At 36.6% G+C, this 23,688-nt stretch overlaps 4 protein-coding genes and 2 non-coding genes across 12 annotated transcripts in view; 3 read left to right on the top strand and 3 right to left on the bottom strand.

The window, feature by feature from the left end:
- Positions 1 to 40: 40 nt before the first annotated feature.
- Positions 41 to 8,860, top strand: LOC118448338 (uncharacterized). Of its 4 annotated transcripts, XM_085662899.1 has the most exons (4): positions 41 to 486; positions 788 to 889; positions 1,815 to 1,912; positions 3,671 to 8,860. In XM_085662899.1, exons 1-4 carry the CDS (start codon positions 130 to 132, stop codon positions 8,457 to 8,459), a joined length of 5,346 nt encoding a protein of 1,781 aa, XP_085519025.1. In that variant the 5' UTR covers positions 41 to 129; the 3' UTR covers positions 8,460 to 8,860. The 4 variants fall into 4 exon arrangements, with proteins under 4 accessions (XP_085519025.1, XP_085519028.1, XP_085519026.1 ...); XM_085662900.1 differs by lacking the exon at positions 788 to 889 and having other exon boundaries at positions 42 to 486; XM_085662901.1 differs by lacking the exon at positions 41 to 486 and having other exon boundaries at positions 730 to 889.
- Positions 8,861 to 8,905: 45 nt separating this feature from the next.
- On the bottom strand, positions 8,906 to 9,819 carry LOC118448359 (cytochrome c oxidase subunit 6A2, mitochondrial). The gene is made up of 3 exons (XM_035881526.2): positions 9,661 to 9,819; positions 9,217 to 9,362; positions 8,906 to 9,115 (listed from the first exon to the last, which is right to left on the bottom strand). The coding sequence occupies exons 1-3, from the start codon at positions 9,788 to 9,790 to the stop codon at positions 9,035 to 9,037; spliced, it is 357 nt and encodes a 118-aa protein (XP_035737419.1). The 5' UTR covers positions 9,791 to 9,819; the 3' UTR covers positions 8,906 to 9,034.
- A 588-nt stretch (positions 9,820 to 10,407) lies between these two features.
- S6KL (ribosomal protein S6 kinase like) overlaps positions 10,408 to 23,688 on the top strand; it is a 37,557-nt gene continuing 24,276 nt past the window's right edge. For 2 of the 4 annotated variants that reach the window (XM_035881506.2, XM_085663155.1), the window contains exons 1-7: positions 10,408 to 10,583; positions 10,753 to 10,847; positions 10,944 to 11,178; positions 11,246 to 11,330; positions 11,400 to 11,507; positions 11,590 to 11,748; positions 11,841 to 11,929. In XM_035881506.2, coding sequence (XP_035737399.1) covers positions 10,527 to 10,583; positions 10,753 to 10,847; positions 10,944 to 11,178; positions 11,246 to 11,330; positions 11,400 to 11,507; positions 11,590 to 11,748; positions 11,841 to 11,929 — 828 coding nt within the window. In that variant the 5' untranslated portion in view covers positions 10,408 to 10,526. Of the gene's footprint in view, positions 10,584 to 10,752; positions 10,848 to 10,943; positions 11,179 to 11,245; positions 11,331 to 11,399; positions 11,508 to 11,589; positions 11,749 to 11,840; positions 11,930 to 13,472; positions 13,719 to 23,688 lie in introns of those variants that run through there. The other 2 variants (XM_085663154.1, XM_035881507.2) reach the window with 2 other exon arrangements.
- On the top strand, positions 12,073 to 12,144 carry TRNAW-CCA (transfer RNA tryptophan (anticodon CCA)). Its single transcript has one exon. It is a non-coding gene; the product is annotated as a tRNA-Trp (tRNA).
- TRNAN-GUU (transfer RNA asparagine (anticodon GUU)) lies at positions 12,533 to 12,606 on the bottom strand. Its single transcript has one exon. It is a non-coding gene; the product is annotated as a tRNA-Asn (tRNA).
- Positions 14,028 to 20,033, bottom strand: bnb (bangles and beads). The gene is made up of 3 exons (XM_085663153.1): positions 19,768 to 20,033; positions 16,160 to 16,730; positions 14,028 to 16,030 (listed from the first exon to the last, which is right to left on the bottom strand). The coding sequence occupies exons 2-3, from the start codon at positions 16,718 to 16,720 to the stop codon at positions 14,918 to 14,920; spliced, it is 1,674 nt and encodes a 557-aa protein (XP_085519279.1). The 5' UTR covers positions 16,721 to 16,730; positions 19,768 to 20,033; the 3' UTR covers positions 14,028 to 14,917.

Genomic DNA, 23,688 nt, shown 5'->3' with positions numbered 1-23,688 from the left:
GTAACAAGGGGCGGAGCGATCGCATAAACCGAATTAACATTTTTAAAAGAATGGCCCGTGTAGGAGCGGTGGATAAATCTTTATATTCAAGCATAGTTCGCTTCTCCTTATATCTTTAATAACATATATATGTATATATATATATTTATATATATGTATGTGTGTAGTATACATGGTATTTATATATATATATATATATATATATTTCTCAATCACTCACTCGGTCCTCATAATACGCTGCCATCTAAGATCAAGACGGTTTTTTCTCTTTGCATAATACTCGTATTCGGTTCTTCGACGACAGTGATATTAAACCTTTCCATCGAACGTGATAGAACGCGTCGCGTTTGCTTTCATTGCATTTTGAATGCAATGAATAGGATAAAGTCTCGTACGCGAAATGATATACCGATCATTTTTGACAATTACAAATTGAAAAAGTGGCTTTTTCGTGCTGGTCCTTGCCGGCAGGAGTTGCTTCGAAAGGTAAGTAAGGCTTATAAAATCACTTTGGTCGTACGTACGCATGCCTTACGATTATTTTACTTTCCCGCCTTTTTCGCTTCCTTTTCTCTTTCTCAACGAAAATTAGATAGATTTATCCTTTGGTCGACCACGAAGTCCAACTTGATTTATCTTCGAACGTTGCCGTAGTCATTTCTTTTCTTCTCTCTCTCTCTCTCTCTCTCTCTCTCTCTCTCTCTCTCTCTCTCTCTCTCTCTCTCTGTCTCTCCATCGGAGAAATAGTCTCTTGTTTCTGTTACACCGGATGTGACGCTGCTTTTAGATATACCAAATACGTAATATGGATTCAAAGAATAAGAAAGGTTATCGAAAAGCAACTCACGACTACGCAAAGGCTTTAACACTTCGGGGAGAAAGACGAAAGGTACACAATTAAACTTATTATTCATGACGATTCAAGTAGGTACTCGATACTGTCTTTGTAAGCGACGATGCTTTTTGGTTAATAAGTTAGATCATCATTTTTTTTCGTTTTCTTCTTTGTTCTTTCCCCCACTCCCCCTTTCCCCCCGTTTGTTTTCTTTGATCTAGCATTACGAATTATTTAAAAAGGTTGGAATGTTTATTCAGCTTTTCATATAAATTTTCAACTTAAAGTATCTAAATGTCAATTAGAAAAACATTAGCGCTACTAAGATATGTAATAATAACTTATATGTGTATTTGTTTACTGAGAAGGTCAATTTATCTTTATTTACATATGTAATGAGCTTTATAAAGTTCGTATCAATGTCAAGCGTCTATGAAATAGTAGTCCAAGTTATCTACGAGTAGATAATTTATGACACAATAAAATAGAAGCAAATAAATTAGAGAAATAAATGAAATATTACATATGCGTTGCAAAATATCTTACATTTTGATTTTCCATTTTTTTTTTTTTTTTTTCGATTTGTACGTACTTACGACAGAATTTTATACGGACGCGTCATATTGCTGGTGGTAACATTTGAAGGAGCAAAGTTTATTTACAGACAGACGAGACGATAATGAATTAGTTGATTTATTTTGTTTGATCATTTTCCTAGGATTATAATATGTCGACAATTAAACGCCGTTGGCGCGCAATATTCATTCGTTCGAGCATATTATGTTTTTGATTGGTTATTAAGGTTTATCCTATGCTGCTTGGGCGTTATTCTCTCGTAGGAAGGCGAAAGAAAAAATTTTTTGCTCCCTAATCTCATTCTTATCTCTTCGAAGTTGCAAAAAAGGAAATGGGGACTAATCGGGATATATGTATATATGTGTATATATGTATATATGTATATTCCGCAATTTTGTTGCAGTTGAAACACGATCTGGAAAAGCTTAATCTCTCAAAAAGCGGATTACGACGAGCTCTGTTACAATTGACCACCGAATCGTACGTCGTTGTCGATCGATTGTAAGTATCATAGTACGTGTACTGATAATAAGAACCACAGGGCTTCCGAAAGGGCTTTTATTGCTCAATATCGAGGATGAAAAATGACTCTTGACATTTCAATTCCAACTATCACACAGCGTACTTGACAATTCAATGTAATAAATCGACTACTTGGCTTCCGACCCACGCAACAAAAGAGATTTGAAAATCTCTCTTGAAAAACGACGAACTATGTAAATGCAGATAGGTACTTGTGGCCTTTCTAAGGAATGTTATGAGCGGTGTACGAAGGAAATTACGAAGGGTATCGTTTTCAAAATGTATTCCGCTATTGAGGGATCGATTACGAGGGGGCGGTAACGAGTAACGTTCTATATTACGTTCGTTAAGAATAAGGGAATGGGGGCGTGAACGATTCGAAAGGATCGACCAATGACAAGCCTTTCGATCCCAGTCCCAATTATTCAATATCTATGTTAGGTCATTACCGATAAGAAGGAGGAGTATCACGTGTATCGCATGCGTCTCAGAATTTCTTTCCTTGTGTATGGGCCATTGCGTACTCTTTCTTTCCTCTAGCATTACTTACCATTTTCCCCGCTCGTTTCCTAATCGCGAACCTTCGAAGAAGATATGTTTTATATATTTATATTTATGACCGCTTACAACCGCTCTCAAGTTTATCATAATATTTGACATTATCTGCCCTATTATTATTAGCCAGTTGCATTCGTAAAACTCTGATAAATCTGATGTACATTGGATAAATCGTTTTGCACATATTTATTTAGCTTTATCCCTTGTCCATCGCGTCCTTATGTTCTATGGTGACAGTTTAAAAGTATATTGAATGGTGCGAGGGAGTTGGAGGACCTCCTTGTGTCATATAGTCGTCTCTATTTCAAATACTTAAAGTTGCGATCAAGAATTTTTCATCTCCTCAATATAACTTTTTTTCCCTCCTTTTTCTTTTCTTCTTTTTCAATGTGCCCTTCTTAAATTTGTTTGTTTGTTTTTTTCCTTTATCAAATCTCTCTTATCTCTGGCCAAGTATTTGTTCTAATCGATTTGCCAAATATTATCGTCCTTCGAGTACGACCAAAAGAATGACCGACGATTATTGAAGACACGATGAGGTAAGAATTTTGTTTCGTTAAAAGGGACGGCGGGGGAAGAAACGATAATTTTCTTCCTCGATTGTGCTTGTCTTTGCTACGTGTCATTCGGATGCGTCGTTCGGCAATTTGTTTTTCTTGAGATATTTCAAATGTCGATAGAAAGTAAAAGAAAAGAGAAGTAAAAAATATCCAATTAAAAAGCGGCATCAAAATATATGACGACGGACAACGCGAAGAAAATAGAAAAGGAAAAGGACCGCGAAATACGAATCATTTTTGATGTACGAATAATAATTGACTGATCCTATAGAAAGAAACATTTCTTTGTCATAAATATGTTGTGTGGTCTTTCCCCATGTTTTTTTAGTCATTTGAAATAGTACGTGAATAAAAAGTGTGATTTCATTAATAATTTAAATGAAATAAAACGATTCTCTCGTTCAACGAAGTGTAATAATTTAAATATATAAATGAATCGAATAGGGGACAAATTATTGTTCGATTAATTTTGAACTGTTTGAACTGTTTATTGAATGATCGTGTGTTGCCTGCCTTATGAAGCTTTTAAAGTTTTTTTTTGAATGTTTTAAAAACACGAAGTAATTTAATTGGAATTAAATTTGTTTTATTTAATATGTAATATTACTTTCTATTTTAGGTCAAAGGAAATAATAAGCAGTATCAATGACAAGGACAGGGCACAGGGTTTTGCGAGGCGCACCGAAGAATTTATACCATTTTTCCTCGACGATGAATACAATCAAAAGGATAATAGGAATAAGAAAGATTTAAATAATTCCGAAGATATAAGAAAAAGTTCAAAATGTTCTGACGAACGATACGACGAGGAGTTGGACGCAGATAATACGTCGCAGATAATTTCAATGTTGCGTTGCACAAAACCTCGCGTCAATCAAATTAAGATAGACGGGTTTAAATTTAAACATAAATTTGATCATGAAGAAATATCGAAGAGTAGATCGATCGATAAAAAAGTATCGACGCAAAATAATAGAAACGGAATAATACCCAATAATAACGATACAGATGTGATAAAGGTGCCTATTCAAATAAATAGAGAAAGATTAAGAAGGCCCATTTTAGGTGCGTCTAATGAACTGCGCGAGAAAGAATTTACCGATGATAAAGGTTGTTGTTTTTCTACGCGTAAAACCATGGAAGCGGACTCCGATCTTTCAAATGACAAAATAAATGATACATTAAAGGTACATGACAACGACATAGATATAAACGAATTGAAAACAGTTCGCCAGTGTGAACTGCGTGAAACCGTAATTATTGACAAAATTCAAAAGAATTGCAACATATCTGATATTTTTAATCGAACCTATTCAAGTGTAGATATGAGAAAACGAAAAAAGATTCGGGATAAATTTCACGAGATCTTTGATCAGTGCCTTACGTTAAGCGAGGAGGAGGAAGAAGAATTTATAATAAATGCTTGTATACGTACGAGACAAAGAAAGAAGTACAAAAAATTGTCGAATGTTGATAAAAATATCGAATATCCTGTAGTTTTAGATAAGGCAAACAGACAACAAGATATAACATCTGATTTAATAGTGGATACAGCCTGTAGAAAGACTTGTGAGATTTCAAGTATAGAATTGGTAGAAACTTTATTAAATACTAGAAATGTTAGAGAATTCGATGAGGATCAAACTGTCTGTGATAAAGATGTATTTACTATGGAAATTGAACTTTGCGGGGACGATAGCGTTGAAAAAGATAATATTATAAAGTTTCCTTTGCTTTGCGATAATAATAATTGCGATAATAATGAGGAAATAGAAATGAATCTTCCTAATGAATTACCGACTAAAACTTCTAATGTCTCTGTAATAGATGACATTGCTGAAGTAACTCAGGCGGAAGAAGCGCACAATGAGATCGTTGAATCAACAGAATCGATTAAGGTGGAAACAAACGAATCATCTGATTTTAGCATTTACAATCGAAACTTTAATGATACAAATGTTGAAGTATTAACTAATAACGCTATTAAAATAAGAACATTGTGCGAAAGGACTAATAATACTAGTAGTAGCAGTAGTAGCAATAATAATAATAATAATGATAATGATAATGATAATGATAATGATAACGATAATGATAATGATAATGATAATGATAATAATAATAATGGCGACGACGACGACAAAATCACCTGCCATGTATCAAGAAATAGTTATAGCAAAGAAGTGCAATTAGATAGAGATTCTGATGACGCCAGTATTAAAACTACAGTTACAAGTGCAGCTGTTAATTCGGATGTCCCTGTAGAGAAAATATTAGAAAAGTCTAGAGATAGAGAAAATCTGTCAAAGACTTCAAAAGCTGACACATCCTTTGAAACGCCAAAGAAAATAGACGATGCAATGATAGCGAATATTAATTTTACAGAATCCTCCGCAAGAAATATTAATGATAACAATGCGGATATAGAAGTTGAGATAAAACCCACGTATATAGAAACTTGTGAAAATACCCAAAGTAATCCTAAGGTATATGATAAGGAAAACATGATAAATGATGATAATTTAAAATCGTCTAAACAAGACATTAACGAAGATTTAGGTCAACTTTTACGAATGAATATAGATCAAAATTATAGAATAGAATCGATTGGTAATACCATTAGCATTCAGGAAAATGTTGAATCATATAGAAATCAGACTATAATAGTAAAGGACATTTGCAAAAATCAATTGAGCTCTAATAATGATTCAACAAACAACAATGGTGAAATAGAGGTCGTATTAGAGGAATCAACGTTTGGTATTATCGAAGAAAATAACGATACGTCTGTTATAAAAAGGGACAATGAAAAGATTAATGACTCTTCGTTCAATACAATCGATTTCGAACAGCATAGTAAGCTCGACGATTGTCCTTATAATTTTATACAATCAAAAGGAATAAAAGGAAACAAAATAAGGGTTCTTTCTAGCGCAGAATTAGGCTCTAGATGGTGTCCTACTCCCGTAGACACGTCTCTAACTGAACCTATTAACGCATTGGTTAATGAAACAACAGTCCCTAGAAATGTTAATGATACGCCATCTGAGCGTACCACGGATCGTAAACGATCGACCAAGGATGCAATAATACTCGACAACAAGTACCCGTCTCTATCCTATACAGAATATTATTTAATGTCCATTCATAGACGTATAATGCGTATACGTGCGTTAGAAAAGAAATTCTCGTCGAATGATCGTCGAAATGTGTCCGCCAAAGTTAAAGAATTAATAAATAATAATATGCGGTTTAATTCAAATTTTATAGTACTACTCGAGGAATTACTTAATTTAGGTAAGGAATTGAAAATAAAGGATTTAAAGAAAGTTATACGATACGCAGCATCCGTTATCAACAAATCTTTCCTAACGCCCGGATATAAACCTATATCTTTGCAAGAAATAGCCAATTATATGACATTATTCGATAAATCAATCTCTGAAACATTTACATTTACTTCTAATGCTTCATCTAAATCCAATTCTAGTAATGCATCTACATTTACTTTTGACAATGGCTTTACATCTACTTCCAATGACTTATCCGCAACTATTGCACCAGCAATTTCCAAACAATTATCAAACAATACTAATAACGTGGCACAGGTAGTTTTAACGGACGTTCAAAATTTACATGCCCCGGCGGCGTCGGCGGCGGCGGCGGCGGCGGCGGCGGCGGCAGAGGTTCAAGTAATTTACAATGATTTACCAAAGAAAAATGTATACACCTCTATTGGACCGAATCAAAAGCAGGAATGTATCGTTCCGAATTTACAAATATCGAAAAAGTCTAATACATCGATTTTATACGGTCCTCCTCCTCCTCCGGCGGCGACCCAATCGATGCATAGTAACGTGCAATTGTTGAAAGAAAATCGACAATTGTATAAGACGTCCATGCCGTGTTACGGTCAACAATCGATCCAGCAACAATTTATACCAAGAATTACGTTTTATAATCCTGCCAATTCAAATTCCATGCAATCACATAATAACAAATATATTACTCGAAGATTAAATTTAAATGAAAATGTACAATGTTTTATAGGGAACAATGCGAAATACGCATCTCAAATGGCAGGTCAATCAAATACCGTATCGCATAGAATCGATAACCCAAGGGACATGTCCAAGTTGTCATATGCCCGACAGGCGTCGCAACAAATCAACATGTCTTATAATGTACCGCAAAGATTTCCAATTCAAATGGCGCAGGATATTAAAAGCTCACAAATCTCATGCTCTATGACATTGTCTGCCCAACTCCCAATGGTACATTTCAATAATTCAGAAAATTTACTACAAAGAATAAATAAAATTCCATGCGAATTGTTAGTTCAAATATGGGATCAAGTAACCTTTTGCCTCGAAGAAAGTTTCTTTGATTGTAGAGCACACGAGATATACGATAAGGGCACTTGTGTTTTAAAACTATTTCACGTAGGATGGAAAGAGAAAATATATAAATTTATTCGCTACAAATCCCGGCAAAGTAGCACCGAATCTATAACTAATCTAAAAAGTAAACTAGCTAAATATATATATAAAACGGCAACAATGGAAGCTCAGAAGAGCATATGGCAGGTATATCTTCAAAAACAGAAATCTCAACAATTAACAGATACGATGAAGATATTAATTCAAGATATGATAAGTAAAAATCATGTTAATGTAGAATCAAAGTGTGGATCGAAAACCGAAGCGAGCCGATCTTCTAAATCGCAAAAAGAAGAACTGGACAATATAATAAAACTCGAAAAACAATCTGATTTACGTTCGTTAAAAAATCTAACGGAAGATATTAATAAAAGTGACGCTATATCAAATATTTTGCAAAGTACATTGCCCGTTGACAACAAATTTAATAATGAATTAGTTTCGATTAATGAAATGAATCGTAACGAAGGAGACACGGTAGAACCTTTTACAAGCTTACAAAATATATTATCGGAATCGGGTGTTATATTGTCCAATTTAAGAAATAAGGATATTAGAGTTAAAGAGGGGAATATTACGGATAATACTGATCCTCGGCGATTGGATTCGAGAGAAAGTCCAATCTCGTCTGACCCGCCGCATATAATAGACGTACGAAGCATATCTCCAACTTCATTTAATACGATTAAGGAAGTTTTGCCTTTTCCTATTAATGATTTACAATTATCTAATATTAACGACGATACTAAAGAGAATGGAATTGAAATAAAAATTCAGATTCCAGAAGATGTAATCTGTTTGAATTGTTCTAAGATAAGTACAGTTGTCTGCGAAATTTGTTTAGAAGCTCACTATTGTTCTAAAGAATGTGCAGCATCGCATTGGATAGAAAAACATCATAAGTATTGTAAGCCCCATTGTGTAATAGGGGCCATCGAAAGAAAAACTTGTTTAGCCCCGAATAGTTGAAACTTTGATCGGTCTTCATTATATGACCTCCTAATAATCATCCATATAGTATTATTATTTTTCTATCCCTTTTTGCATACATTTTTTCCCCCTTTTTTTTTCTCCCTTCTCCTACTTGCCAAATTATCTGAGATATATAATTTTGTTAAGGATAAAAACAATACTTATAAACTGTCGATAATCGACTTATAATGCTACTTATTTTCAATTGCTATGTATGTTACATAGATACGGCTATATCGAAGATTCCAAAAACGTATAAAGACTTTTTATCTTTTATTACCGTTTTATCTTTGTTAATAAAGAATTATATTTTTTTAACGTAATCCATACAATTCTAAACTGAAGTTTAAACGAACTTTTAATCGATACAATAACTTATCAACTCTCTTGGTTATTATATTATTTTCTAGGTACTTGATATTAAAAATAAAAATAAATCCTCATATGAGAAGATTTTCTTAATTTATTCAAACTGTTCCTTCCAAAGCATAGAACAAAGGATTAATTTATTTATATATACTATCTTTTGAGGAACAATTTATAAATAGTACTAATAGACGCTAATGAATTTCTTATTCTTCATAGCCCGTTGGTAAGGCATTTACATGTGGATTATGAAAAAATGATCGTTGTCCATCTCCCCAAGGAAAACGCTAAATGAAAAGTAAATGATAAAAAAACACAGAAATTTATATATATTAGTCGTGCGAATAACTTTTTATATATATATATATATATATATTTATATAGATACCCTGTTTCTGATTCTTAAATGTTCATAAGGAATAAATTCTGGTTTCTTATGATGTTCATCATTTAGATAACAATTCAATGCAGACAAAATAGTGGCTGGAGCGCCGACGAATATGTATAAATTTCTCCACAAACGCGTGGTATCCCCTGCAAAAAAGAATTATTATGTAATACATGTTATTGCTGATGCGACTAACAATTTTCTCTCTCCGTGTGTATATATATACATATATATATATATATATATACAATATCTACAAATAAGTTTGGAAATATTTAATGCAAAGGTAAATGTGATAGACAAGGTTATATATAAAGATTATAAAACGTATCTGACAATACGTTACGATGACGACAGATCAGTAACAAGGACATATTTAATGACGGACATGGGTTTATTGTATATGACGAGTTGAGTAACGCTTTAATTATATAAATTTATTACCTTTTTCAGAGCTTGCTGCTGCTGCAGTCGCAAAATTTCTCGCAAATTTACGATTAAAGCTTGAAAAAGCCATGCCTAATGTCTTACTTTTCTTCCTTCTATTGACGTAATAAGTCCACTGATTAAGCATTCGCAAGAGGTAATGTATTGTGTTATTTTCCAGATGGTAAAGTTGGTGATCATTTTGCGAACGAAAGTGCGCGAAGCGAACTCTATTATCAGGTTTGTTTTTCTATACATCTTATTAATATAATCTCTCGGTAGATGGCCTTTATAATGTAACGAATCTTGCCACGTGACATCGTCTTCAAAGTTTTTGTAGAACGTGGATCATTCAAACGACATAATATGAAAATAATAATTTTAGTTTTAATATTTCATTCGAAATATTATTTTATCTATAAAGTTGTTTAAAATATTTACCATATATCTTTATTTTTTACAGATTTATATTGATTATCGTATTCTGCTGGTTGATATCTTTTTAATTTTGCAATATTTACGTATACACACACATTCTCACATTCTTCTTTATCACAATATATTCGAACACTTTAATGCCAAATCGTATGCTTTTATCATTTTATAATAATAAGATCAAGTTGGTTTTCAATGAAACAACCGTTCAAATGTTATAGTATAATATTTCTAATCGTAAGATTTGAATTTTCAGCGAATAAATAATGGACGTGCATTCGTGGTATATATATATATATATATATATATACATACATACACACACACACATATACACGCATACATGTTCAGATATTATAATTTCAAAGATGCGCGGGGAAGTGATCCCATTTATTTCTTCCCTATCGATTGTATTTTAAACTGAACAATCGTTATTACTTTTTTGCTGGATGGGCAATTCCAACGTAAAGAAAAAATACCATGACCATCAGAAATATGCTAGTCAGGTATTTACGTGATAATTGTTCTAACCTCTAAATACTGAATAATTTATTTCATAACATAACACGCAAAAGAAAAATAATGACGTTTCATTGGACAATTGCGTTAAATTTGTTAATTAATACACACACACACACACACATATGTATATATCTGTGTGCATACATATTACAGTATAGTCTCATTGACATCATCGGTGGGAGTTGTGCTGGATCAACGAGATCATTTCAAGTAGAAATCAAATCATGGTCACGGGCCTCCTATAGAAGGTAATTTTTACATGTTTATTTTTGTGTTATACATTAATGGAGAAAGCATACTGTGTCGTACACTTGGAGCGAAAGCATATTCCATGATTCTCTTAGTTCTTCTAAAACGGCCTGGCCGATACCTAGGTCTGAAGCTATCTTTCTGCCAGAATTTAAAGTCAGAAAGATGACTTTAAATACAGAATATAGCTTTCTCGACGTCATTGCTAAAGGTGCATATGGAAGAGTTTATAAAGTTCAGAGTCGGGAAAATAGACAAGTTTTTGCTTTGAAAGTTATTAGCAAAGCTAAAATTATCACCGAGAATGCCGTTACTCAAGCAAAACAGGAGGTATTACGTTATCTTTGCACATCTATATTATTATAGATATACAAAACTAAATAATCATATTTTATAGGTAGCTATACAAAGAATGGTCGGGCATCATCCCTTTATAGTAAATTCTACCCATAGATGGCAAAGTAGTAAAACGTTATACATATGTAAGTTTATTTTATGATATACAGTGAACATTTTTTGGCATAACATTTTACATTATTTACATTCTGCAGTAACAGATTACATGTGCGGCGGGGAATTATTTTCATTAGTAGAGAAGTATGGCTGTTTGCCTGAAGAAGTAGTTAGAATATATGTCGCCGAAGTTGCTTTAGCTATTGGTAAAAATCTATAAAACATATTTCAGATTTCATCGTTTAACGCTTAGCATTTCATCATCAAAAAAGTATTGTTTGCTTTAAGATTTTTTACATAATGCTGGAGTGGTGCACAGAGATTTGAAAGCAACAAATATTTTATTGGATGAAGAAGGGCATGCTATGATTATAGATTTTGGTTTATCCAAGTGGTTACATCGTACGCAAAGGACAAATACTTTCTGTGGGACTCCTGAGTACATGGGTAATTCAGAGAGTGCGCGCGTGCGTGTATCATATCTATTTAAAATTTAAACTACACTCTCCATATGCCTTTCCATTTTTTATCAATTTCAGCGCCAGAAATTTTAAAAAGGCAATGTTATGGTCAAGAAGTCGACTGGTGGTCTCTTGGTGTTTTGATGTGCTTTCTACTCACCAATCGGGTATGTAATATAAACTTATTCTTCATTATTCGTATTTGTATATAATTCAAAATAATTTTTAAATAATGAATAATTATGTTTAAGTTTTTAAACATTAATTTCATTCTGTCGTATAACTGGTTTAAAAGCAACTCCGATCGTAAGACTCCGTGGCGCAACGGTAGCGCGTCTGACTCCAGATCAGAAGGTTGCGTGTTCAAATCACGTCGGGGTCAAAATTTCTCATTTTTATTTTTTATCCTTTTACTTAAGCTCACTTTATTTAATAACGCGTATATGTAAAAATAAATTTCATCGTGTAGAGTTTGTTGTTGAAGCAATTATTTTTTATATAAATTTATTTCAACAATACAAGTTTGTTTCGGACGTCGAGAAGGAAAATAGGAACGATTAAACAAATACGATCATAAGTTTCGCAAATATTGGAAATAGAAACGCGTACATATTTTAAAAATTGTCTCCGACGAAATGACGTATTTTGAAATCAACAAAAATTAATAAATAAATTATATACATATATGTGTATAATTTATGTATGTATATATATATATAAAATTTGAAAATGTACGAAATGCTGAGAGCAAAAAGAAATATTATTTCTCTCGCCCCCGGGTGGGCTCGAACCACCAACCTTTCGGTTAACAGCCGAACGCGCTAGCCGATTGCGCCACGGAGGCGATTGAAACTCTGATTTGTTAGAATATCGTGGTATGTTCCACTTGTCTGTCGAACTTATTCATTTTCATTTCTTTAGGGAGATAAACTCTTTCATAATTTTTCGCATAAGAAAAAAAAAAAAAGATATAGAGAATAATCCAAAAATATTGGGCAATATGAAAATATAAATATTTGTTGCGATTTATAAGATACGTATCTTGTTTCTTAGAATACTCTGATAGAGAGTATGACCTCTCAAGATCTCACGGTATTTCAAAAGGCAACTTGTTTTTTCTCGTTGACATTACTAAAATCGTTGATGATCGTAAGTGAAGAGGATGAAAAGAAAAAAGAAATAAGAAATGAAAAATGAAGAAAGAATCAGTCATTTGCGTTAGGACATACTTAAATACGCTATAATTCATTCCATTTAGCCGTGCTCACTCGATTCATTGATACATCAAAGAATCTTGCGATAGATTGCAAAACTTTCTGCGCCTTGACATTTCGTCGAGTACAGCGACCTTATAGATCTTCACTGTTTATACGCCATCGACTTTTCATTCGGCCTTCGATGAGTCGATGCTTTCGCGCATATTACGAATAAATGTCGCGCTCTATCGTTCTTGTCTTGCGCAAAGAAATTCTTCGTGGGAAGGCTAAATTTTTTTTTTCTTTAAGGAAAAAGCACGGGTCTTTATTTTCACTTACGATTAGTCGTCAATTACGACTAATTGTAACTTATGATATTAATATCCAAATGTTAGATAAAATCTCCAAAAAGTAAATCCTCGAATTTACTTTAGGTACACCATAAGAGGTACGTTCTATACAGGACAAATATCGTTGAACTTGATTACTCTCTTTCTTCTTTTTTCTTTTACAGAGGATTGGTATCAGTAACGTCATATTTACGTGAGAGATGACAGTAATAATAATTATTATTATTATTATAACGATGATGACAGCAATAATACAAATAATATTATTAATAATAGTGGAACTGGTACTAAATCGTAATAATAAAATAATAGTAATAGTAGTAGTAGTAGTAGTAGTAATAGTAGTAGTAGTGGTAGTAGTAGTAGTAGTAGTAGTAGTAATAATAATAATAATAATAATAATAATAATAATAATAATAATAATAATAATAATAATAATAATAATAATTGTGGAACTGCTACTAGATCGTAATAATAATAATATTAATATATAATAATAATAATAATAATAATAATAATAATAATAATAATAAAATAATAAAATAATAAAATAATAAAATAATAAAATAATAAAATAATAATAATAATAAAAATAATAATAAGAAGAAGAAGAATGACGCGTTAACTCTAAGAAAACAGACTCGAGAACTAATTGCTAATCTATCGGAATGGGTCTGGTTAGGTGTGGTCGAGTGTTCGTTCGAAAAAAAAAGAAATAATAAAAAGGACATACACACATATATTTCTTTATATATATATATGTATATATAAAATTGCGGGAGTCCCGGGATAAGGATGTTGCAAAAAAAAAAGTAAGAAAGAAAAGAAAAAGTAAAGTCAGGAGAGCAGAAGAGATTCGTCCTCGCGTACCATCCACCGGAAGTAAGAGCCGTGTAGTTGTAGTTGTCGTACGTCAGGACGAACGAGGGTGCAGCTCGGTGTAGAAAAAATTCGCCGAACCGGATCCTCAGGAAGAAGGACGACCATGTGCACTACTTCGGGCTCGTTTTCGAATCGGGTCGCGATTCGTCACGTGGTCATCCTACTTCCCTGGTCCCTCCTTTCTTCCTTTTTTCTATTTTCCTTGCTAAAAAAATTCGTCTCTTGAGATATTCGAAATCGTAGCGCGCCGGGGAATATACACCCTAACACCACTGTCGATCGGATGCGTTTTGTCTCGTTTTCTCTTCTTGCCACCTCATCTCTCGCTCTCTCTCTCTCTCTCTCTCTCTCTCTCTCTCTCTCTCTCTCTCTCGCGCGCGCGCGCTCTCTCTCTCTCTCTCTATCTTTCGACATATACATACGTTCACACACGCGCACACATCCACATTGATGCTCGCACACTCTCTTTATTTTTTTTCTTTTTTCTTTTCTTTTTTTTTTTTTTTTTAATTAATTTGTAATTTTTTTTGTTGTTTAATATCTTTCTTTCCTATAATCTTGACCTGACATTCAGTCGTTCACACTCGGCGATTCTTCCTCTCTCTCTCTCTCTCTCTCTCTCTCTCCCCCCCTCCCCCCCCTCCCTCTTTTCCTCTATCTTGATCGATCTTCCTTCGGGGATGGTCTCGTGCATTTCTTGCCGATCGTGTCAACGAGCATCGTCCCTTTATGAGGCGCTCTTCTCCTCGCTGTTACTCTGGCTGCTGTTCTCCTCGCTCTTTTTGCTGGCGTTACTGCTCTGAAGGAGTGACGGACTATTATCCTCTTGTGCAGAAGAGGAAGATGAGAGAGCCTTCAACTGGGTCGACGAGTCAACGTTCGCGTCCTTTACTTCTTCAGGTTTTGGCAACAACTCTGGCTTTGATTCCTCTATCGCTTTTGACGATTTTTCCTCGGAGGAGGATTTTTTGTCATCCTCATCGTCCTCTTCGCTGCTATTCTTAGCGTCTTCCTTTTCGACCGATTTGTCTTCTTCAGAAGAGGATTCCTTCGAGCGTTCCTTTACATCAGTGGCGATGCCAGGAGCAGCGGCAGGAGCAGCAGCAGGAACGGCAGTGGCGGCTACTTCCGGTTTGGTCTCTTGTTTCAGAGATTCTTCAGTTTTTGATTTCGCCTGTTCCTCTTCCGCCGCAGAAGCATCTCGCTTGATCTGGCTAGATTCCTCTGGTTTTGCGGCAGCGTCGGCCGCACCACTTTGGGATTGTTTCTGTTCCTTTGTCGCTTCCTCGGATTCAGCGCTCTTAGCTTCCTTCTCGGCTTGAGGCAACGCAACCGACTTATCGCCATCTTTAACATCTTCCTTTTGATTGCCATTTGACGAGGAAGAGCTCGCTGGTTCTATCGGTTTTTCGATCTCTGCGGCTGTACTTTCGGATGCTACGCTACCATTCTTTTCCTCAGTTTGATTCTTCTTTTCGCCCTCTTGATCTTTGTTGCCTGCATCATCATTAATCGGAGATTTCTCAAGTATTACAGTTGATACAAATTCCTCGGCATCGCGAGTCACACGATCTGGTTTCTCCTCGGCCTTGACTTCCTCTTTCAATGGCTCCTCGTTCTTATTGGCTTCGTTCGAATTTTCAACCGTCTTCTCGGCTTCTTGAGCCTGACTTTCAACAGATGCTGGCACAGCTCCTGCCTTCAGTAAAGAACTTTCCGCTTGTTCCACGGATTTTTTCTCTTTTTCTTTTGGCTCCTCCTCCTTCGCTGCTACATCTCTCTTCTCTTGGGACTCCTCGCTGGATTCGGCGCTCTTCCCTTCGGCCGGTGCTGCTTGCTCCTGAAATAATGGAACGACGAATTAATAAAGTTAAACACGCAATTGATTTCGACACCGTTCCACTTTTCCCTTTCTTTTCTTTTATTTCGTTTTATTTCCTTTTTCCTCGTTTAGATGCTCCTGACTTACCTTCTTCTCGGACGCTTCAGCTGGTGCTTGTGGTTGTGCCTCGCGTGACGTAGCTTGTACAGTTTCCTTCACTTCGGACGCTGCTTCCTTCAGACTTTCATCCTCCTTCTTAACCTCTCCAGACTGTTGTTGTTGCGGTGGCTGCGGCGCGACTTGTGCTTCGGCATTTTGTTCAGGGAGTTCCTTTTTTTCGTTAGCTTGCTCCAATGATGCCTCGCGAGCTATCGGCTTAGATTCCTCCTCCTTCTTTTCCTGGGATGAGGAGGAGGATTGAGGTTGCTGAGAATTCTCGCTTTTCGGATTCGGTAATTGAGCTTCGGCCGGAAGTTCTGCTTTAGCCTCTGCGCTTTCCACAAGAGCTGGCGCCGATGACGGTTCTGCTGGTGCGATCGAAGACGCGGCAGTATCGGAGGAGACATTAGCGGCTTCTTCGGAATTCGCGGTGGCTGCTTTTTCGAGCGGTACCACGGTCGGAGGTGCTTCTGCTTCGTGATGATTCGCCAAGGGAGCAGCCCTTGCTCCCAGCAAGCACACCATCGATATTAGGACGAGCTTCATCATCTTGATCGATCTGCAACGAATCGCAACGTATCTCTCGTAATGATCTCGTAATTATCGGGTAAAAATAATAATAACCGTGATTATAATTTCCTCTTTCACCGTTGAGAATTTTTATGACGTACGTACACGTATGTACGCTTTCAATGACAATTTCCCGATAGAGAATATGATCGAGACAGTGGAAGAACGAAAAGAAAAGAGAATCGAAGAGAGAGGTCGAAACATTCACGACGTTTATCGACGAATATCGATCGTAGATACTGTTCGTACATACGTGCAACTTCGTATGCACACATATCTATACACGGATATAAATGTTTATATCTATGATGAATGGTCAGTTAAGAACGAGAATAGTTGGGAGCTCTTTTCGCTTTTGAATGGAACGCGAAGGGTAGCGACGAGGAGTATCGGATTTGCTGATGCTGCTAACGTTGCTGGTGCAAGAATCGGCAGGAAGAAGAGGGACGGATGACATTGAGCCGAATGCATTGAATAAGGCGAGCGCGTTATGGAACTAATGACAGGATGCACGCCCCTCACGCTTGTTACGCGTATGACTCTCTCTCTCTCTCTCTCTCTCTCTCGCACATACACATTCTGCGTATTTCTCCTCGCGCACGCGTTTCGCGAGCTGGCGCGTGTCTCTGAATAAAATCCTTGGTCATGGCCGGAAATGGATAATCTTACGATCGAAGAAGACATCTTTTTTTTCTCATCGAAAGGATGTATCGAGTGTTAGCCAATTTTAGGTATTATTTATCTTGGGTAAAGTCGAGTGTCCGGTGTGTCCCCTCGTAATAGTCAACGCGTTAACCTTCTTAACATTCAGGGAAAGCTTCCGTCGAGGAAACGACGTGCAAAAACGGAGAGGGATCATTTTCTCGAAAGTCCTTGAGAATTTACGATACACCATGCGATGTTTTATTATGGTAGATAATCATTTACTTTTGAACGGTATTGTACGGACAAGAGAGCGTGAAAACGAACGCAAATATGCTTCCCATTCAAAAGCATTAAACACACGATCGCGATGACAAAGGCAATCTTTCTCTCTTTCTCTCTCCCCCCCCCTCGACGCGTGTGAATCATCAAATTCAATTTTTTTCGATGTTAAGTTTATCGTAAATAAAAGAAAATCTTGAGATAATTTTGTTCGCTTCGATAAAAAGACACTTTCAAACAAAGTTTGAAACGAAATGGAATGCAAACGTTCGCGATCGAAAAGAATCGAGAAAGGGAAAGACCGCGACGGAGTATGGTACGAAGAGATAGATGGATAGAGAAAGAGAGAGAGAGAGAAAGAGAGAGAGAGAGAGAGAGAGAGAGAGAGAGAGCGCGAGAGAGAGAGAGAAGGGGGAGAGGGAAGGACACACAACGGTCCGTCCAGTTTTTATCTCGACTAGCTTGATTTCGCGTTTGGTAACATACGTAACAACGCCGATAGTCCGCGGCTTGCTCGCGCAACCACGAAGTTCTTACGAAGGCGATCAACTCGGAGAGATCTTTGGCAACGATCGAAGCTTACTCGTACCTACTCTTTCGAATCTTGCTAGCGTTCAGTTAGCGAGGGCGTATACGACATTCCGTAGAAAATCGTTGCTCGTCGATGAAAGGATATTTTCTCGTTGTTTTTCTCTTTTCTATTTTTATTGCCAATAATTTCTTTCAGCTAATAATTTTCGTAATAATTATGAAAACATAAAATAAGTAAAATCTGTATAGGTTCACTGTAGTTGTAGAGTTTAAGCTATAATTCATTTCAGATCGTTCACCTTGCTTCTATGTTAAGAGTAGTATTATATGATTGATTCTACGATTGAAGGTAAATTGGAAAATGAGATTCGAGAACTGAATTCGATTATCGGATTTCGAAGGAAGAGCGTTGATTATTTCTCTCTCTCTCTCTCTCTCTCTCTCTCTCTCTCTCTCTCTCTCTCTCTCTCTTTCATCATAGAATCGGACAAATGCGATGCGAGCTCGCATCGGCTCGATAGGGAGAGAGGAAATGCCTGTGAAAGATGATGGACACCCATTACCTCATCAAGATCATCAGAGTTGTAATAATGGTAGCGCTTACAAAAGAAGAATGCGGGGAACGATCGAGTGATCCAACGTCAATGACGTTGACGTTCCTCTTGTTCTTCTTTATGCTCTTTTCCGCTTTGAATTTTGCGCAAATTTTCGAAGGATCAAAAATAATCGACGACGTTCGATAGCATCGACTTTGTTATCGTTTATTATCGAAAAGTACACATTTATCATTGTGCTCAAACTTTTGCCCTTTCGTTGATTAAACGAAACGCGTTGAAAAGAGGAAGTCGCGACAGGTCGTACGCCGACGTTGATTGCAATGTTAGAAGATTAATGAAAGAGAATAATTAGGTATCGCACAAGTTCTTGAGAGAGAGAGAGAGAGAGAGAGAGAGAGAGAGAGAGAGAGAGAGAGAGAGAGGAGAGAAAGAGAGAGGTAAAAGTGAAGAAACAGAAAATGAGACGAGAGTGTTACATCGAAGCGAATGAGCAAGTGAGAGAGAAAATTACACAAAAGAACCATTGAGAAATCGGCACGATTTAGACTAATTATATGTCCTGTCGATGATTTTTTTAACGCGTTTGACTTACTCTTTTTCTTTTCTTCTCGCTCTAATTTCGCGATTCGGGACGTAAATTACCGCTCGTTGTAGTCTCTCTCTCTCTCTTCTCTTTTTTTATCTCTTGTCATTTTAAAAGAAGAGCGGCACGATTCGTGAAATCGTCAGTCGCTCATTTCGTCTTCTTGCAAAATTTCTTTCGCAAGTCTAACAATCCAACTGTAATCGCAGACTCTCTCCCATTCTCTCTTTCTCTCTCTCTCTCTCTCACTCTCTCATTGTCTCTATAATTGAAAGCAATATTTTTAATCATATTTATAAGTATTGTTTCTTCGATTGAAAATAACACTAGAGATCACTCGAAAGATAAATCGATAGATGGAACAAGAGAGAAAGAAAGGGAGATAATTAAATGAGAAGAAAAATGCTGTAATTGTTTAATTCGGTACTCACGTTATTTTAATCTTCCTCTATCGTCAAACTCGTTACAACGGACGTGGGGAAAAGCACCAACAACCAACGGCAATAAGCGAGTCTTCTTCCTCTTTGCTCCTTTGATTCGACGCGAAAAACTCCACGAGAACCGATAGAATACCGATTGTATGTATCTCCCTCTTTCTCTTTATTTCTCTCTACGATATGATTTGGCTATCTAATACATATATATGTATATATATATACATATATATATATATATATATATATATATATACTCGCGAATGGTCGTCGCGCGCGTGCGATAACGCTCGTTTGCAAAGTACCGTGGTGATCGGGATGAAGGTTGGGTCGTGTGTCGAGATGGAATCGTCCGGGCCTTGCTTATATACCCATTTACCCACTCGACGAGCCGACAGGATCGCGCAGGGGCCCCTCTGCTGTCCTCCTCCACGAGGGAGGGGCCCCTCTCCTCTTACTCTTTTCTCTCTCTGTCCTTCTTTTCTCTTTCTTCACTCTTCTCGTCTCTTCCCTTCCTTTGCCCCCCCCTCTCTCTCTTTCTTTCCTCCAATGTTTCCGCGTCTTTTACTCTCCCTCCTTTCTCCCCCACATCCTCCGTCTTCGTTCCAAGCTTTTTCTTCCCTCCTCCCTGTCCCTCTCCTATTATACAGCGTGTTCTCCGATTCAACTTCTTTTCGTTCTCCGGCCCACGCCGTCTACCAAGAGACAACCAAGATACACACCATCGTCGTAGTAAATGACAAAAAAAAGATCGAGAGAAAGAACGATCTCTGAAGATTTTCGTGTCTCCCTATGAATTTCTCGCTCTCTTCTTTGTCTTCTTTTTATTTATTAAGCTCATCCGGTGTGTGCGCCTGTGCTCGTGCCTCTGTCCGTCTCTTCTCTTTCTCTGGTTCCTTTTGAATATAAGCTAAATTCGAGCAGTTAAGGGAAGTATCGTTTCCTCTTATGGGTCATTACGGTCTATCACGAGGACCTCCCAGTTGCTTAAACGTTATCGGTGATAACATCTCTCTTGATCTTTATCGCTTTATTCTCGTTGAATTTTTTTTTCTTCTTATTTTTTTTTCTTTTTTTTTTTTTTTTTTATTTAACAGTCACAAACCTGAACAGGTATCGGAAACAGAAATATTGCTTTTATTTTAATCAACACGGAGAACTTTGTCTCGATCGATGGACATTTCTTCTTATTTACGATCGATTCAAATCGATAGATTTTTTTCTTTTAATTTTTTTTCCTGTCTTCTGCTTCATCGATCTACATACCTACTCACCTTTTACATAAGTCTTCGACAAAGTTCCGTTTCGAATCGAAACGAACGGACGTGGTCTGTCACATCTCTGCATCCGCGTACGTGCGTACTTGGACGCGCGTATACATCGTCCGGAAAGTCTGCTCGTCGTATAGGAAAGCTCGTAAAAATTTTCTGGAGCCAATGTAAATTTGACCGGACGAGTTGTCGACGCGTTGTCAACGAGTATCGACGAGCCTTCGACGATGACGTGATTCATCGTTGAAGAAGGGTTCTCATCCTCTGCGCTTGCACGCACGTGTCATAATTTACGCATACGCCCTCGATTTGCGAGTTACACGCGCGTGTGCGCCCGCGTGTCGTGTCATTATGTAAACATCCAGTGAACGCGTGCGTAGAGCAAAATCTTTCGCTCGAATCGTTCCATGCAAAATGAACTATCAACCATCTGCTTTTTTCTTTTTTTCTTTTTTAACAGACAAGTTGGCATTTTTGTACGCAGGTTTTTTTTTCTTTCGGTAAGAAAAAAAAAAAAAAAAAATATTTTTACGCACGGACGAATTCCTTCCTACGATAATCATGAAAATATCGTATCGAGTTCCGATTCAGATATAAATTCGAATTTTAAATATTAACCTTTAACGCGTGCCTTTCGCGTAATTTTCTCATAAACTTTGATTTTGCGCGTTCGTTCTAGGATATCTTCCACTGAGAGGTCTATCCTACGCATACCTATTATAAAATGAGAATCCAAAAGATTTTACTTAAAATAAGAATTTTATCGAAATATATATACGTATTCTATCTTTATGTATTCTACATATATATGTAGGTACATGTATGTGTTTTCCTTCGGGCGAAGGTCGATCGAAGTCGACGATACCATGCGTCTCATCGACGGTCAAAATGTACCTATACGGATTGACTTTTCTCTCTCTCTCTCTCTCTCTCTCTCTTTCTATTTTATGCGTTGAGAATCCGCTCGGAGAGTAACCTCTCTCTTCGAATTCCTCGAGAACGAGAGGCTAAAAGAGAGGTTCGTGTGTGTGTTTTTATGTACCTAACAAAGCTATGCATGATTTATCGAGCGAGCTATTACCTTTTTGGAGACGCATCGCTAACACATCTACGTTGATAGGATATTTTCTATCTTCTAAGGATTGCTAATTCGTTGTACATTTCGATACGTCGTGATAATTAACGACGAGACACGAGTATATAAATATTGTAGGCTATTCGTTATCGTAGACTGCTAGTATTTTTCTAATTCTACCTCCTGCAAATTAATGCTTTTGAAATTTTGCGGTTATTTCATTTCTGTTATATCGCCGATAGAATCCACTTGTAGATTTGGACGCATCGGAAGATGTCATTTCTGCGACGCCATATCGAAGGCATTACTAAGAAAAGTCTATCGTTAAAGAAAATCACATTTCCTGTGTCGAAATTGTACATTCCTCCCTTGATCTTACGCCTATTGGACTATAAAACTGACTAGTATTACCAAGAAACGTTTGTGAGCTAAGAATAGATTGTAAGTTTGCCCGAGGGAAAGACTTCCTCTTTTTCCCCTTTCATCATCATCATCTTCTTCTTCTTCTTCTTCTTCTTCTTCTGTTTCTTTATCCATATTCTTCGCGAATCCCTTTTCTTCCTGGTTCTGCTTTCAGCTTCTACGTTGTTTCGAGTAAACGCTTTACAACCGGCGATTGCTAACCGTTACGTACCGTTAGAGACGTCGCCATAATCCATATCGACTACTCGCTATATATGTGCGTGTGTATATATATATATATATTTTTTTTTTTTGTCTCTTTTTGCTCATAGTCAATCGTATCCTATCGAAAACCTCGAGGTTGAAAGAAAATGACAGACGCAAAAAGAATGAAAAAAGGAAAAAGAAAAGAAAAGAGTGATCTCTAACGATCGAAGATTGGCAAAATACTATAAATAGATATAGTTTGCGTCCTCGCAATCTAGAGTTACATAAAGGTGACTCGAGCTAGTTTGCGCTTAATTAGCGGAAAATCGATCGACCATGGCACTTTTCGTTTCCTCATCCTCGTACTTTTCTCTCTTTCTTAAATACGATGTTTCGCAGTATTCCATGATCAGCATCAAGGCCGAAAGAGCTCAACGAGCCCCGTTAACGAAATAAAAAGTTTAACGCGCGTGAAAAGGAAACGTGTTGTCGTCGTCGTCGTCGTCGTCGTCGTCGTCGTCGTCGTCGTCGTCGTCGTCGTCGTCGCCGCCGTCGTCGTCGTCGTCGTCGTGTCACGTCGCGACGAGATGTAATTCTCGGAAACAATAATTAGCTATGCTTAAGAAGCGAACGAGAGCTCCAAGATACCCAAGTTTTTTTTTTTCAAATGTTTAATAAAAATATTTACTCTTTTCGCGATCGAGATCTTCATTTCAAGGATCGACGGAAACGTATCGTGGAAATCTAGTAAATGAATAATCGACGCGTAAGAATCTTTTTTCCCTCTCATTATCATTTTTTTTCATTTCCGCTTGAAATAACGAGAATGTTAGGAAATTTACAGAAATTAAATTTGTTTTCCTTATGTAGAACCATTTAGTTGGCTCGTGAACGTTATATGTTACATAATTTGTAATATTTAGTTAGCTCTTTCTATCATTATTATTAAGATTTATTGACAAA

The sequence above is a fragment of the Vespa mandarinia genome, chromosome 20 (assembly GCF_050613455.1).
Source record: "Vespa mandarinia isolate Hongniang chromosome 20, ASM5061345v1, whole genome shotgun sequence".
Lineage (NCBI taxonomy): Eukaryota > Metazoa > Arthropoda > Insecta > Hymenoptera > Vespidae > Vespa > Vespa mandarinia.
Note: the sequence above shows the minus strand (reverse complement) of the source record. Positions and strands in the feature narration are given on the sequence as shown.

Bases quoted from the DNA above. Each gene is read 5' to 3' on its own strand.
- LOC118448359 (XM_035881526.2), bottom strand. From the start codon at position 9,790: ATGCTTAATCAGTGGACTTATTACGTCAATAGAAGGAAGAAAAGTAAG. The intron at 9,363-9,660 runs GTAATAAATTTA...TCTTTTTTGCAG, and splicing joins AGCAGCAAGCTCTGAAAAAG to GGGATACCACGCGTTTGTGG. The intron at 9,116-9,216 runs GTATCTATATAA...CTTTTCATTTAG, and splicing joins ATTTAAGAATCAGAAACAGG to CGTTTTCCTTGGGGAGATGG.
- LOC118448338 (XM_085662899.1), top strand. From the start codon at position 130: ATGTATATATATATATTTATATATATGTATGTGTGTAGTATACATGGT. The intron at 487-787 runs GTAAGTAAGGCT...CGCTGCTTTTAG, and splicing joins GGCAGGAGTTGCTTCGAAAG to ATATACCAAATACGTAATAT. The intron at 1,913-3,670 runs GTAAGTATCATA...TTTCTATTTTAG, and splicing joins TACGTCGTTGTCGATCGATT to GTCAAAGGAAATAATAAGCA.
- bnb (XM_085663153.1), bottom strand. From the start codon at position 16,720: ATGATGAAGCTCGTCCTAATATCGATGGTGTGCTTGCTGGGAGCAAGG. The intron at 16,031-16,159 runs GTAAGTCAGGAG...CCATTATTTCAG, and splicing joins CTGAAGCGTCCGAGAAGAAG to GAGCAAGCAGCACCGGCCGA.